Here is a 17033-nt window from a genome sequence, read left to right on the forward strand (position 1 = left end):
TATGAGTAAATCTCCAAATTAATACTCAAGATAATAAGCATAAAGTATAGTAGTCTTTGACATTTTAAAATTGTCTCATTAGTTTTCTAAATTGCAATTTATTAGATAGTTGGGTCACAAATGTTAATAGATGCATGTGTGAGAAATGTTTCATGTGTAATACCAACACGCTTCTATTACAACTGCGTTGTTTTTTTCTAACTCCAACAATATCAACAAGACTACAAATTGCTTTTATTCTTCGAGTTTCTTCAAATGGGATAATCGCATCAATACTTCTCTCATCAAAGACAACAAACCTCTATTTCAAGTCAAATTCTCTTCAACCTTATTGCTTCTCTCCCCCCTTTTTTTTTTTTTTTTTCCATTCTTGTTCCCTTTTCTTTGCAAAATGAGTTTTGTTGTATTTGTTCATGCCACCATAATAACCAAAAAATAAAATGTTTTTGCCGCTCTAATTTGTGAAGGGTTAGGATAAAAGTTAGGTTACTCATGAAGAATATATGCCTTAATTAATATTAAGTTTATGTTGAATATAATCTTTTCTTAAAAAGATACATATTTTTTTAAGTAATAGTAATAGTAATAGTAGTAGTAAGTTACGTGATCTTATTTTAAAATTTATAGTGAAATATTTTGAAGTTATGAAGTTGTTGCTTTATACAAAGTTTTCTACTTTATATATAAGGTTAGGTTAATCAATTTATTTTTAGATGTAGGTATTTTAAACTATTTAAAATATATTATTACAAAGTAAATTTTTAAAGCAATCAATTTTTTTTTTTATAGAAAAAGACCAAATCTTGCCATAAAAAAAAAATGCTCTCCGCACTTCAGGTAGTGCTAAATGTTTTAATAGTAGATGTTAAATCTAAAGAATAAAGCCCTTCCTTGTCTGAAGTGTTTTAATGGGTACTAATTTAAACATAAACTCTAACTTTACATGTTTCCATTCTCTCTTTGTATACTTACAGTACTTCAATGTCTCCTTCTCCTCCTCTTTTTTTTAATACTCACACCTCATTCTTTCCTTATAAGCCATATCTACAACCCATTACCACTTACCTTATCATTGCACGACTAGAATGCCATTGTAAAAAGCCAGTATGTGAAATAAAAATGTTTTATTTTGTTTAATGAAGGGTGGTTAGAGTTAACAAGTGATTGGTAAATGACCCTACCGAAAATTTTATTTTATTTTTTTAATTGTGTGTGTACATGTGAATTGGTGAAGTTGCTTAATAAGTTACAAGCTTTCATGATTTATGAGCAATAAAAGAACCAAAAGAAGAAGCAAAATATGCCAATCTACATGATTGAAAAAAAAATTATGACATTTTTTAAATAAAAACACTTTAAAAGATATGTTCTTTTTAAATTTTTCAAAAGCGCTTTAGGATGTTGTATTATACTCCAATACAATAGTATATACACACTCAACCTCATTTTAAAAGACTATATAGAAACACTTGAAAATGTATTTTGGGCATAATAAATTTATTCTATTGTAAAATGTAGATAAAATAAAAAGCAATCAAATAAAAAAGAAATTTGTTGCTAATATACAAAACATTTTTTTTTGAGAATTTATAATTTAATTTTTGGTTCTGGTTATTATTTTTCATTGATAATGACAATCAATTTTTTTTATTAGTTGTTCAAAGTTTTTAAGAAGAATGCTGCTTGAGTAATGCTAATAACAAATTTTTTAATTTATTTTTAATTATTATTTAAAATTTATTAAAAAATTAAAAAATATGTAAAAATATATATTATATATTTAAAGTGAGAAAAAGCGAAACTTACGTAATATTTTTATAATTTTTAATAAATTATTACCAACAATTAAAAATACATTTAAAAAGTGTTATATAATGTATTACTAGCATTATGCAAGTTTCTAATTTTTTTATTTTTCAGTTTCTTTTTTTTTTAATGTAATAATTGAAAGTATTTTGTATCATTTTAATATAACAATTTATTGTGACATAAATTTTTTGTTTTATTTGAATTTGTATGAGTTATAATAGTTTTATGATATTAAATTTTCATATATATATATATATATATATATACATTTATATATATATATATATATATATATATATGTGCACACGTATAAACTTAAACTTTTAAATAAAAAGTGATTAATTGAGATGTGATATCTTGTTAATTCTACATCTTAAAAGACTCCTAAACTGTAATCGATTGGTGATCAATCAAGTCAAAATTAACTTTCATAGTTGTTTTCATTCTCAAAATATTTTTATTCTTTTTTTTATTTCAAGAAATTTAAATATTTTTAAAGTACATGGTGTAAAGTGTTAATGTCTTCTCTATTTATAGTTAACTTTCTAACTTAAATTTCTTTTAAATTTTAATTTATTAAAGGATTTGATTATTTTTAAAATTTAAATAAACTTGAGTGATATCTCCAATTTTAACTTTAGTTTTTGAAAATTTTGTTTACCATCTTGTTATAATAATAGCTACCACAATTGTACATGACATGTGAATTTGCCTATCAATGAGAGGGCAAAACCCCCAAGGTTCCAGCTAAAGATGTCCTGGCAAAGAAAGACCAGCGTGTTGTTGTTGGATTAAGACATGATCACTCAACATCAAAGTTCGCCAAACATGTTCACTCTTAATGTCTGAGTTTATTATATACCTTCTCAATTCAGTAACTTATAATATAATATGAATTCGATGAGTCTAATTTTTTTAATAATGTGATATTATCTTAATATTTATATACATTATATTTTAAATAATTTCAATATAAATAGGTATTTAATCTACCCGTTAGGATTTACGTATACTTTAAAGAATATAAAATTTATGAAAAAATTTATTAATTAAGTATTAATTTTTTTTTAAAACTCTCTCACTCAATTTGAATTTTTTATTTAATTTATATTTAATAGGTTATAATAACTTATACTAATGTAAGAAGATCTTACTCATATATATATATATATATAAAAGTAATATTTTTTTTCTGTTTATAATGAAATGAATTTATTACTTCTCTATTTTTTTTTTCTACTTTGAGTTTTTTTCACCAATTTTAATAAGGGTTTTTGCCATAATAATTTATTCAAGATTTATAATTATTAAAAATTTAAGCAAATATAAAGTTTAAATAAGAAAAAAACACACGAAGGCAGATTGATTAACAAAGATGAGTTATACTTAATCTTACTATTAATAATTTTGATTAGATAATTTTATTTAAAATTTACTATTCCTTTAATTTTTTTATCATACAAGTAGATAATATCAATAAAATTTTAGATTAATTTAAAAATAATTATATCACTAAGTTAAAATTAGTATAATATATATATTTTACAATATATAAAAATATGAATTATTTGATTGTTTTTTATTGTTATTCAATTTTTAAAACAGTAGACATAAATAATTTAAATAACATATAATTATAATTTAATAATTAGATTAATAAAGCATATAATTATGTAAAATTAATAATTGAGTAAAAATAATATAAGTTATACTAATATAAATTAATCTATCTTTATATATATACACACACCATTAAATATATATGATCATGTGTGTGTGTGTATCCAGCTACCAATTATACGTTTGAACAAGAGTCTTTATTATAAAGGGCTTTAAAATCATCTGTTTTTTTTTTTTTTTCAAAAAACAAATAAGAGCTTGACAATATTCAAAAAAACAAAATAACAACTCAACAATCCTATGTTCCGAAAGGCATCAAATTTTCTTTGTAGGGATCCATCAATGCTGTCCAGGAATTTGTATATTTTTCTCTTATAAAGATAGTGTCGATCACATTATTTAAAAATTAAAAGAATATAACTTTAAAATTTTGAGTATTGCTTAATATTAAAATTGATGAAAAATCTGGATTACTTATAAATGTAGATATTAGGAAATACTTTTTACGGATCCTTTTATTATTTTTTACATTTACTGATTGTTTTTATTATGAAATAATATAAATAGATTATTATATTTCTTTTTTCTGTCTAAATCACATATATTTGTTTATGAGAAGCGATCGAGCTAGATAAGATCATTACATTTACTTTACTGAAACTCAAATTTAAGATTGCAGCTGTAATAATTCCTACCAATTTTTGTCTAATTAAACAGTGTCTATTAAGTAAGAATAATTAATTTCAATAAAAATTATACGTACGATATTCACAGCATAATTTTTTTATATTACAATAAAATTAAACTCTTTTATAATTATAATTTTAAAAATATACTTCAATGTTAACTATCCCTTCGTCATGGATGCAATTCGCAGCAGAATCATATTCCTCGTTGCCTTTGAGATCGTGTTTCAAATGGATAACTGGAGGCACTAATAAAAGCTAAGGTTATGGACTCGAGTCCTTCTTTTTGGGCCTTATAGTTGAACTATACTTGAAAAACTCAATCTTTCTTATTGAATCTATTCCTTTGCCTTGCTATAATTAAAAGGGCAATTCTCCCTAAAACTGCTGAATCAGAACTGATTCATGATTAAGGAGGATGAACATTATTGTTAGAGTAAATTAACACTCACATCTTCTAAAATTTAACAAAAAAGAAAATTACTCGATACTTCTCTCTATTTTTTCCGTCATACCCAAATTTTTCATAATTTGTATAGCAAAATAATTCTGTCTATCTTCAAAAGTCACAATTTCTCTCCATTTTACTTAATTCTTTCTGAATTAATGTTTTGTTTCAAATTCAAATTTCCCATTTGAATTCTTCTTCGAATCAAGTCATTTTTTATATACATTTTTTTTTTTCAACTAGATTGAATAATGGTTTTTAGGGGTGGGGTATTTTTTCTTCTATCAAGTCATATTTCAATCAGTAAAATTTTCATTCTAAACATATCCAAAAATCATATTTCAAAGTATCCGATGTAGGATGTTTTCACAATAAACTAGATTAAAATTTTAAGAGTAAGAGTGAAATTGAAAACAACTTAAATTAAGTAATCATTTAATAACTTCTTAGTATCTTATGAATAAGATAAGAAAAATAACTTAATAAATTCCTTAGTATAGCTTCTCAAAATAAGTTATTTCTTATTTATCTCAATAACTTTCATCATTTAATTATAACAAAAGTTAATGTTTTTTAAAAAATTTTATTAAATAAGTGCTTAAATAAGTAATTATCCGAACACATACTAAATTATACATTACAGTATTTATTTATTTATTTTCATATAATCAACAAAAATAATCTCACCTAAACACATACTAAATTTCTTAAAATTAGGTGAAAATAACTTATGAAAGTTACAAGTGAATTTTGTAATTTCTTTAAAATGTCTTCTAAATCTTTTGTCAATATCCTTCGCTAGCATTTCATTGAAATACTCTTCAAACTATTAAATTGTAGCTAATTAAAGAGTTGCATAAGATGATTTTTTTTTTCAAAGTTATCAGTATTAATTACTCTTACCCTTATCACGTAGATGTGCCGTTAATATATCTAGATATCCTTAATTAGTTTTAATAGAGTAGCCGAAACACAAAGGTCAAAAGCTATAAATTGGTAGTTTTAGTAAGTTTGGATTTCACATTTTATGAAACTAATAACAGTATATAACTAAAAACGCAAATTGTGTTTTAAATCAAAATTCAATGAAGGTACTAAATAATTGTTCATTAAATAACTTAAAAATTAACACCAAAGCTACTTTAGAAAAATTAAAATAAATATACAAGTTACTTTAGAAAAATTAGTAGTTCACTTGATTCATCATGCTTTTCTAATACTTTTTTAAATATCTTCATTACATTTTTTTTTTGGTCTCATTTCTTGTTAGTTTTTCTTGTATTTTTGAACTCTGCTTATAGTCGGTCTCAAGTTTAAGTATAGAAGGATAGTTGTTTTAGGCTTTCGGTCATCAATGTAAAACTTGTCAAAACATTTATATGGATCACTCAAAATGATATTGCACTCAACTGACTCAAGTTAGGTTGTTATCCATATGTAGCATTAAATAAGCAAGGGTCATTATGTTTGGTTGGATGAATGTGGTTATAAAAAAATTAGAACCAAATGAGTGTTTAGTAGGTTTGTTTCATAGAATGTTGGTACTTTGACAAAAAAATTCATTGAAAGAAGTGGACACCAAAAGACAAGGAATATGACTTGGTGAATATAACATAAAAGTTGTTACCAAAATAATTTTGGGTGAATCTAGAGGCCTTAGGTCAAAAGGCAAGAAACCTTAGTGATGAAATGAAAATATGTAAAAGAAGATTAACTATAAAAATATGTATTTTAAAATGTTGCATGTATGCAAAAATATTAAAAATTGGGCAAAAAATTATAATGAAAGAAATAAGATAAGAAAAACAATAGTTATTGAAGCACAATCTAAAGTTTTTGAGGAGTTTTATTAAAATTTTGGGACAACATATGGTGAAAGAAATATATATAAGCATGTCAAGAGTAAACAATGAAAATCCAAAGATTTGGTCTGAGTTAAATGTATTAAGGATGAATGAGAAAAGAATTTTGGTTAGAGATTAAGACAATAAAAGTAGATGAAAAAATTATTTCTTTAATCTTTCTAATCATAGGCAAGGAATAAATGGAAATAAAAAAAAAAATTAAGAGTTCAAGCTAATGATCTAAATTTGACATATTATCATAGAATTAGAGTTGAAAAAGTAAATGAAGCTCTTAAGAAGATATAACATCCCTATTAAAGTTTAGAAATGTATAAGAAAATAAGGAACTAGGTGACTCACTAAGCTCTTTAATGCAATTTTGAGATCTATAAATATTGCAAATGAATGAAGGAAGAACACTTTGGTCCCTATATAAAAAAAACAAGATCGACATCCAAAATTGTGCAAATTACAAAAGGATAAAACTTATGAGTTACACAATGAAGTTGTAGAAAAGGTAGAGAAAAATGGATTATAGAAAATCAATTTGATTTTATGCTAAAAGGTCTATAACATATGCTACATATACTTTGTTGACTTCAAAAGGCATATGACTATCTATAAGAGAATAACTATATGTGTGAGAACTCTTGGAGAGATATCAAATTTTTTTTTTATAGGTTTACACCAAACCTCAACCCTGAGCCTTTACTTGTTCTTGTTTAACCTAGTTTTAAATGTATTTACAATTAACATATAAAAATTATCTTTAAGTGCATATTCTTTGCGGATGATATAGTGTTGGTTAAAGAATGAAAATAAGAGGTTAATATTAAACTTGAATTATGGAGGAATACAGTAAAAGTTAAGGGTTTTTACTTAAGTAGAAGCAAGACAAAGTATATGTATTGTAATTTTAGCCAAAAAATAAAAAAATAATGACCATGTGTTGGAAGTTAAAATTGGAGATAATATTATACTATTAATCTCCAAGTATATGTACTTGGATCAATTCTATAGAACGATAGAGAAATTAATAAAGATATTACAATATAGATGTTACTCATATAATACAAGTTGGATGGTTAAAATAGAAAGAATTATTTGTAACTTTAAAGTACTTATTAAATTTAAAGGAAAGTGTTATTATAATGTAATACAACAAACTATCTTAAGTGGTAGTGAATATAAGTTTTAAAAGAACAAAAAAAAAAAAAGTGAGAGTAATAAAAATGAGAATGTTAAGGTAGATAAATGATCACACTAGAAAGCACAAGATAAAAAGTAATCGTATATACAAAAATATTAGAGTAGCATCTGTAACACCTCGATTTAATTTTCAAATAATAAATTTCACAAAAATTAAGGATATTAAAATTTTTCATTAAATAAAATTCTCATCACATGGTTTCACAAATATTTCAAAATAAAAAAAAAAAGGTTATAAGCTTATATCAATTAACTATTACATGACTATTTCAAATACAACATATTTTTTTAATAATATCCTAAGCCCTATAACAGTTTCATCCAACCCTTCACTGAGTCCGGTACTGATTGTCTTGATTACTTGAAAAATGAATGTAAGGGTGAATACTCTACACTATCAAACACACAAACAAGCATAGAGTCTCACATTGCACCTATTCTACATCATTTCTAACACAATTCATAAAATATATTCACAAGCAGCAATACTACTCCATTTAATCTAATTCAGACACTAATGCACTCTTGGCATTAAATAGTTTATATATACAAAATTAACAAACAATAATCATGTGCACTCTCGGCACGCCAGCCACGCTCATGGTGGCACTGTGATCACAGATTTTTACTATGGATAGTCGCCGGTTACTCCCGTCTCATGGATACCACGTGGGCAGTCACGGGTCGCTCAACAAAGGTAGTGGTCAGAGGTTTAGTCAGGAAGAGGGTGTGTGGCCCGTGGTGTACCTGCTTCCACTATTGTAACACCTTAAATTTAATTTCAATTAAATAATAATTTCGCAAATCGAATAACCAAATTTTCATAAAAGATTTCAAAATAAGTGAAGGGTTACAAATTAATATCAAATAACTGCTACAGAACTTATTCAAATACAATAGTTTTCCAAAATAATATCCTAAGTTCTATAGCAGTTCCATCCATCCCTTCACTGAGTTCGGTGCTGATCGTCTTGATTACTTGAAAATGAATGTAAGAGTGAGTACTCTACACTACTCAAAAGCACACAGTCAGCATAAAGTCTCACCTCTAGCACATTACCAATACATTAAACAAACACAATCACAGGCAGCATTTCATATTTATAAGTACAATACACAAACTCGTGCATACGCACACCAGCCACACTCACTGTGGCACTGTAATCACAGATTTACCCCATGAATAGTCGCCGGTTACTCCCACCTCACGGATACCACGTGGACAGTCACGGGTCACTCAGCAAAGATAGTGGTCAGAGGTCTAGTCAGGAAGAGAGTGTGTGGCCCGTGGTGCACCCGTTCTGCAATCAGTGTCATCACCACTCCCTCTTCCCCAGGGTATTTCTACCGTCCTCATCTCCCACATCCCTATTGTATTGGTGAACCATTCACAATGGCGCTAACACGCCTCATTCACATATGTTTCATTCACACACGCAATATTCATGCTTACACATGGCACATAGCCCACATAACACTCAAATAGACGGCACTAGGCCCACATTCATTTCACATTACACGGCACATAGCCCACATTTATTCACAATATTATTAATTTACCAATCTATGACATTCTATCACACACAATCACCCTCACGGGGTCCAATTATTCTATCACACATCACATTGTATATCAATTTTCATCAAACACACAATTTCTATCTTCTATCTTAGCCACATTGCATTAATCATCAAAACACACAAGAATTACAATACATTGAGATAGGGTAGAGTCCCCTCTTACCTTGAATTAAAGACCCACATGCTAAATCCACCAAGAAGTGCTCCCCCTCACGGATTTCATCCTAAACACATGGAGAAACTCCATGAGAACCTATGGAAACCACGAAAACAGAGACAGGGGATGAAAAATCGAAGCCCTAACCATTAAAACTTACCTCTAAGCGTTTCTCACACGGATTCAACCTTTAATCAAGCTTCCGAATGGCTTTGGAGGCAATTTAATCGGTAGAAAAGGGTTTGAGAATGAGAGGATCGAAGGGAATTCGAAGGGAGAGGGAGAAACAACCCTCCCCGAACCCTAACTTTCTTTAAATCCTTTCTTGGTCGTGACACTCTCGCTACAATGAGATATTCTTACTGCAGCGAGGGGACCTCGCTGCAGCGACACGCTCTCACGCTGCAACAAAAATATCAAACGAAACTGTACCCTAGTTAATGTAGAATCTCGCTACAGCGAGACCCTCTCGCTACAGGGAGACTACACCTAGAAATGTACCCCAAACTGTCGCTCTGCCGCTACAACGAAACGTCTCTTGCTACAACGAGAAAGCGACAGTTCTGGTCCTTCCTCCCAGGGCCCCTCTCGCTGCACCGAGAACAACCCATAATTACTCCTTGCACTTAGGCACTTAGCCTATTTCAACCCTATCCAGTCATGCATACACATAATACACACATTCATATACTTAATACACATAAACATCATTATCAAATAAATCAATATAATAATAATAATAATAATAATAATAATAATAATAATAATAAATATTATCAAAATTCAGGGCTTGTCGGTATCACCACCACTCCCTCTTTCTCAAGGTATTTTTACCATCCTTATCTTCCACACCTTCAGTGTATCGTTAAACCATTCACAACACATTACACAGGCGTTAATCACGCCCCATTCACACACATTGCAATATTCATTCTCAGTATACGGCATAAAGCCCACAGTCATGCATAATACACGACACTAGGCCCTTATTCGTTTTACAGTACATGGCACAAAGCCTACATTTATTCATATTACACAGCTCTTGGGCCAATACTTATTTACAATATTCATCCAAATATACGACACAAGTGCTCATACCCATTCACAATACTTGGCATATATGGTCTCATTCTATTACACGACATTTATTATATAATCCACATTAATCAGTTTCGAGTAAACACACATTCTTTCATCCATGCACATAATATTCACATCTCACGGCACATGGCCCACATCATATTTCACAACCATTCCCATTAACACATATTTCCTACCTTCTAACTCCGCCACAACACAATATTCAATGAAACAAACGGTTAATCACACATATTGAGATAGGGTAAAGTCCCATTTACCTTGGATTGAAGACCCACACTCAAATTCAACCACGGAAGTGCTCTCTACATGAATTTTGGCCTAAATGCATGGAAGAACTCCATGAGAATCCAAGGAAATCGAGAAACCGAGAAAAGGGATGACAAACGGAAACCCCAACCATTAAAATTCACCTCCAAGCGTTCCTCACACGGATTCAATCTTCAATTTAGCTTTTGAACGACTTTGGAAGCAATTTAATCGGTGGTATAGGGTTTTGGGTCAAGAGAATTGGAGAAATTTTGAAGGAAAAGTGAGAAATAATCTTTCTCGAACCCTAACCCCCTTTAAATTGTCTTCTGGTCACGACACTTTGGCTGCAGCGAGAAAGGACCTCGCTGCAGCAACTCATTTCCTTGCTACAGCGAAAAACTTAGACAAAACTGCACTCTGGTTTGTGTAGAATCTCGTTACAGCGAGACTGCACCCAGAAATGCAGCCTAAACTATGACTTTGTTGCTACAGCGAGAGACCTCTCGCTACAGTGACAGAGCGGCAATTTCATCCTTCTCTCTCAGTAACCTCTTGCTACAGCGAGAATCCTCTAACTACAACGAGAAAGACACAGTTTCATGCCTCACGCCCAGGGGCCTCTCGCTACAGCGAAAATGTCCTGCAGCAGCATCCACACTTAGCCTGTTTTTAGCCCAATCAATCCAATCTAATTATATAGACACACATACACATGCATCCATATACATTATACCTACAAACATAATCATTACGCATTCAAATGCAAATTACATCTTTCACATTTAAACGTACATATAAACACATATACATATATCAATAATAATTAATATAACAAAATTTGGGGCGTTACAACACCTACATTGAAAAAATAATAAAAAAATCATTTAAGTTGATTTAGTCATATGTAAATAAAATCACTAGAGGCACAGTGAAGAGATAGACATGACTTTTAGTTTGGTAAAAAAAAAGGTACAAGGAAGATCTAGAAGAATCTTAGAAAATAATATTAAAAGAGATCTATTGATAAATAATATATTTGTGTTTCTTTACCTATTTTTTTTAGTCTTTTTCTTATGGATTATTATCATATTATGTTCTTGTGTAATTACATAAAAGTGTATTGCCTAAAGAGTATTGGTTTACAGTGACAAGACTCTACAACCTACAAACAATCTCATCTCTTTTTCCTCACCAAAACCAAAGTTGAGTTGATTAAACTTACATCATTAGTGTGTGTGTTCTCTCCCATTTTTTCACTTGCAACTTGTTATACTATATAATAGTTGTTTAATTTTAAACAACTCTTGTTGCTTATACTCTTGGCATAAGGACTGTTTGTTTAATTTTATTCTTGACATAAGGACTATTTTGGCCCAATGAATTAAAATTTTAGGTATTATCTGATAGGAAAAATTATTATATTGGTCCTTTAATTCTTAATTTTATTTTAATTTGTTTTTAAAATTTTTCTTTCTCATTTTGGTCTTTTAATTTACAGAAGTGTTTCAAACAGGTTATTCTTTGTAAACAATGCTTATTTCGTTAAAAAAAAAATATTTATCTTCTTTTTTGTAAACTCTTACAAAAACGTAATATTTTTTTGACAAATTTGTTGACTACCACATTTTCTTTTTTTTTCTTCCTCTTACCCCCTTTCACCCTTCCATGACACATTTTTTTACATGTTCAAACTCTGACAAAATCTTGTTATTTTTATTTTTTCTTTTCTTTCTCTTTTGACATCTTATCCACACCTCCACAACTTATTTTCCCTGTCCCTTTTAAATCTAGATAAAAAATTTTTTTCTTTCTCTTTCTTTTACTTTTTATCCATGTGTTCACGACCTATTTCCTCCTTTGAACTCTTACAAAAATATTCTCTTTTCTTTTTCTTCTTCTTACTTCCTTTTTCTTTGTCCCTTATTCACTCTCCTACAACCAATTATCCCCTTTTGATTTTCAACACAAATTTTCTCTTTTCTATTAGATTTTTTAGTTAGATCAACCTTACTTTGTGTCTTCTTCTACAATCTTAAGACTCAACTGAAAAAAATACTAAAAGAAAGGAAAAAGGTAAGATTTTTTTTTAGAGTTCCAAAATGGTAGGAGACATGGATGAAGTATGAGAAGAAAGAAAAAGAGAAAGAGAAAATAGAAATTGTAGAGTTCAAAGGATGAGAAAAATAGGTTGAAGGTGTGACGAAATGTAATAAGAGAAAGAAAAAGAAGAAGACAAAAAATAAGAAAAAGAGGCAAGTAAAAATTTTACAAGAATATATTGTGTTTTTAAGAGAGTTAAGAGACCAAAATAAGAACAGAAAAAGAAAAGAACTCAACTTAAAAAAAATGAAAAAAGACTTATTTAAAATACTTTTATAAGTTATGGTATTAAAGTGAAATAAAAATAGTTAAAGGACCAACCAAAATAAAATAAAAAATTAAGAACTAATCTACTAATTTTATCTATTTAATATTTTTTTTTAATTTTAGAGACTAACTTTTTTTTCCAATCTTATAAGGACTAAAATAACTAGAAAATATTCAAAATTTTCCTATCAATTATCATCTCATGCTAAGATTTTTTAAGATCATTGAACCCTTTACCTCAATCTGTTCTAATATAGGTGATGACGAAGAAAGAGGAAGACTTTCAAAGAATTAGAACAGAGAAAATTAAAATGAAGTATACTAAAGAGCGCATTTTAAAAAACCATGTTGCTAATATTCCACTTTAAATAATCTACTTAGAAGTTAGAACCTATTTGAACAAGAGTACTGCTATTTAGTACGGAAAATAAGGTGTGCATTTTTTTTAATAAAAAGAACATGTTGCTAATATTCCACTTTAAACAATTTACTTAGAAGCCATTTGAATAAGAGTACTGCTATTTAGTCCGAAAAATAAAGGGCACAAATGACATAAATCAGTCTTTTAAAGTTTTATTGACTGAACATTAAATAATTAAAATTTAAAAATGATATTTACTTGAGAGAAGTCATATGATCGAAGTTGAAAACAATTTTTTTCTTTACTTACGTACTCAAAATAATTGTACTATTAAGCATGTGTAATGGAATTTTTCCACTGAAAATTAATCGTAGCTATTTAACCACAAGTCCATTGTATTAAGATGCGTGAAACCACCTTCCAAGTATTCAAACAAAGAGATCTTATAACAAATTCACTGAATCCCGTTCATTTTTCTTCTTTTTACTTTTGGGACTGTGACTTGTAACAAGTTTTTTTATAAAATAACGTTAGAATTATATATATAAAAAAAGGTGTAATCGAATGGAAATCAAGGATACTCTGCTTCTCCATTTGCAACATGAACGATATATTGGAACTGTATATATACACAAGTCTGAGTAGAGTGAAAAATCAGGGCATCAACAATTTCTTCAATTGATTCCGTCACAGAAGAAGAGAAACAAAAGAAACCTCGTATAGACAAACAAGTTGTAAGAAGTAGAAAGTGCATGCGAAGTTCACATAGAGCTCCGGTTACATAGGATGTAACCAGAGATGAGCGAGCTCATTGCAAAGGCAATAAAAGCGATGAAGGACATTCCAATTGAAGCAGTTGCCATTTCTGTGAACTCATCTTTCCCCCAATTCGATTGCCAATCGTCAACCCGCGTGGCTGCACATGATGATGCTGATATCAGAAGATATGCCAGAACCTGATCATCAATTTGTCGCACAAATGTTACTTAGTCTTTCCCACAACAACCAGAGAATAAAACATTCAGTAAAGCATTGGAAGTTGGGGAGATAAAAATGGGCCTCAGTATCACCCAGCTAAATGAATACAAATCTAAGATTTCTCTTCTTCATCATCATCATCATTATTATTCATCAGTATTTAACTAGGTTAAATTACTCCCTAAAAATGCAGCTTCAGTCATATTAATTCCTGAATTATAAAATTAAATTTTTTAATGTGTCAAAGTTACACATATTAAATGTCATATTAGCCAAATGAATCCATGAGATTGAAAATGTGAGAAGAAATTTCATAGAGAAAATGCATATTGAGTGAGCTTAAGCGTAGTTTGGTATGACTTGCCTGATCGAAGAAGAAATCAAAGTGATAGCGAAGGTGGTGACTGATTAAGTGTTTCCCAGTGACTAATTGACAAGCCAGATCACATGCTTGTAACGCCGAATAAGCAAATCCGATAACATTCACAGATAAACAATACCTGCCACGTCAATAACCTTTACCATCACCGTTCATAATATCACCTAATTAGGAATTCCATTTAAGTTGCACATTCTGGAACCATCCATAAACTAGGTTATAAATTTAAGAACATCAATAAATACTTTTTTTTTTTTTTTACAAATATTATGTCAAAAGATAAGGCAAAAATTTATATAATAGCATAATTTTCTAATTTATTTGTCAAGAAAAATTATACTAATCAAGGAATCTAATTATTGGTAAATTTTCTAAAAAAAGTATTAGCAGCGCACTCTTTCAATTATATTTATAATTATTCATATATTTATTATGCTTAACATTTTTATACAAATAAAAAGATATTAATAAAATATGATAGTTAATATTATTTTAAAATTTTATATCAACAAAAAATAAAGTAAATTTTATTTTTACTTAAAAATTAAATAAAAATAGATATAATATATTAATAACCATTTTTAATATTTTTATTAAAAGTTATAAACTTTTAATATTTAATAACATTAAACATTATAATTTTTAATAATTTTTTTAACCAAAACCTAAACTAGTTTTTAAAAAAATTAAGGAAATTGATAATACCTATATTCTCTATAGCGATCAAAGGAGTCGCCACTCCAACCTTGCGTTTTATCTGCAGCCATAACTGAAAACGAAATCAGACACACCGCCACCTCGCTCAGCCGGAACCCTAACGCCGCCTTACTCACCACCTCCTCCGTCTTCCACCCCAGTGCCGCCGACCTAGATCTCCGTTCACCTCCTCCGCTTGCCGCTCCCAACTGCACCGCCGGCCGCTGAGGCTCCTCCGCTGCTGATCCGGTGTACATCATCACCGCCGAAGGCGCTTTTTCCGGCGGCTTCTGGCGCTCTGCGCGTTTATTGGGAGAGACCTGCTTTCGCATATCGAGCTTCACGATAGCCATAGGGTTTTCCACCAGTTTTCCCGGCGAGTTTTCCGTCGACTGGTATTCCGGTGACTCCAGCGGGTCAGTTCCGTCCCATCGCGCTGGAGAGTGGAAGGGGAGAGGCGAGTCGAACTGAGTCGAGGAGTCGGAGTTCTTCGACAGCGATTTTTTCATGGTGGCAGCGTCCTGGTGAGTTGTGATTCTGCGTTTTCCGTTTGCATTCATTTTTGTCTTTCGTGGATTTTAAAAGGATGATGAGGGAAAGAAGAGAAAAATAAAGGGAAAGACAAATGGAAAAGGAAAAAGATTGTTTGGGTGGTCGGAAAGGGAAAGAAAGTGAAAAAGAAAAAGAAAAAGAAGAACAATGGGCTTTAGTTTTGTTAGTGTAAGACCATGCCACGTGGATTTCTTCTCCAGTTCCACTCCTCCTTAGTGCTCTACAGACAAAGGGCCAAAGAGAAAAGTTATAACCAATAATTAATTAACCAACCTAATGTTAATATAATTTATAATCGGATTTTTTGCATGCTTTAATATAATTTATATAATTTCTATTGAAATTTTTTTATTTTAAAATTATTTTTCAAAAAATGACTATGGACAATTTTTGAAATTTTATTTTCTGTTGTTCCATTTTGAATACAAGATGAACCCTTCAAAGTAACTTTGACACAATGCAGCATACAAGACGACGGGGTTGCTTTTTTGGATTCCACCACCAAAACAACATCCCTCAAAACAGTCAGAAAGCGGAGGGCACGTTTTTTTTTTTAAATATTAAAATAAAATAAGTTATTAAGAAAAGCATTTAAATCAAACAAATAAGATCTTTTAAATCAATTTTAATAATTATTTTTTAACAAATCTAAATGCAGAAGAATTTTTTTTTCTTATCATTTTCTTCCTTTTTATTTTAACTTATCCAAATATTAAATATTATCTACTTTATTTTTTCTCCTTTTTTTTTTCTATTTCACCTAGTATTCAAACATACATAAATAAAAAATATTTAAAAATAGTCCTAAAGTTAACGTCTGTTGTAAAACCATTATCTCTTATTTACATTTTTTTTAAATTTTTTTTTGACCCATATACATAATATATATATTTCATTGTAGTAATACACGATGCAATTTTTATTTTAGTCCTTAAACTAAAAAAAAATAAAATCAATTATAGGATAAAAAAAATATTTTATTAGGAAGTCAAAATT

At 29.3% G+C, this 17033-nt stretch overlaps 1 protein-coding gene across 1 annotated transcript; it reads right to left on the reverse strand.

Annotated features, from left to right (window-relative positions):
- Positions 1 to 13954: 13954 nt before the first annotated feature.
- LOC113863735 (CASP-like protein 4A3) lies at positions 13955 to 16047 on the reverse strand. The gene is made up of 3 exons (XM_027497417.1): positions 15495 to 16047; positions 14775 to 14910; positions 13955 to 14388 (listed from the first exon to the last, which is right to left on the reverse strand). Exons 1-3 carry the CDS (start codon positions 16043 to 16045, stop codon positions 14194 to 14196), a joined length of 882 nt encoding a protein of 293 aa, XP_027353218.1. The 5' UTR covers positions 16046 to 16047; the 3' UTR covers positions 13955 to 14193.
- Between the last annotated feature and the right edge of the window lie 986 nt (positions 16048 to 17033).

This window comes from Abrus precatorius, unplaced genomic scaffold (genome assembly GCF_003935025.1).
Source record: "Abrus precatorius isolate BTA unplaced genomic scaffold, Abrus_2018 Scaffold10, whole genome shotgun sequence".
Taxonomy (NCBI): Eukaryota; Viridiplantae; Streptophyta; class Magnoliopsida; order Fabales; family Fabaceae; genus Abrus; species Abrus precatorius.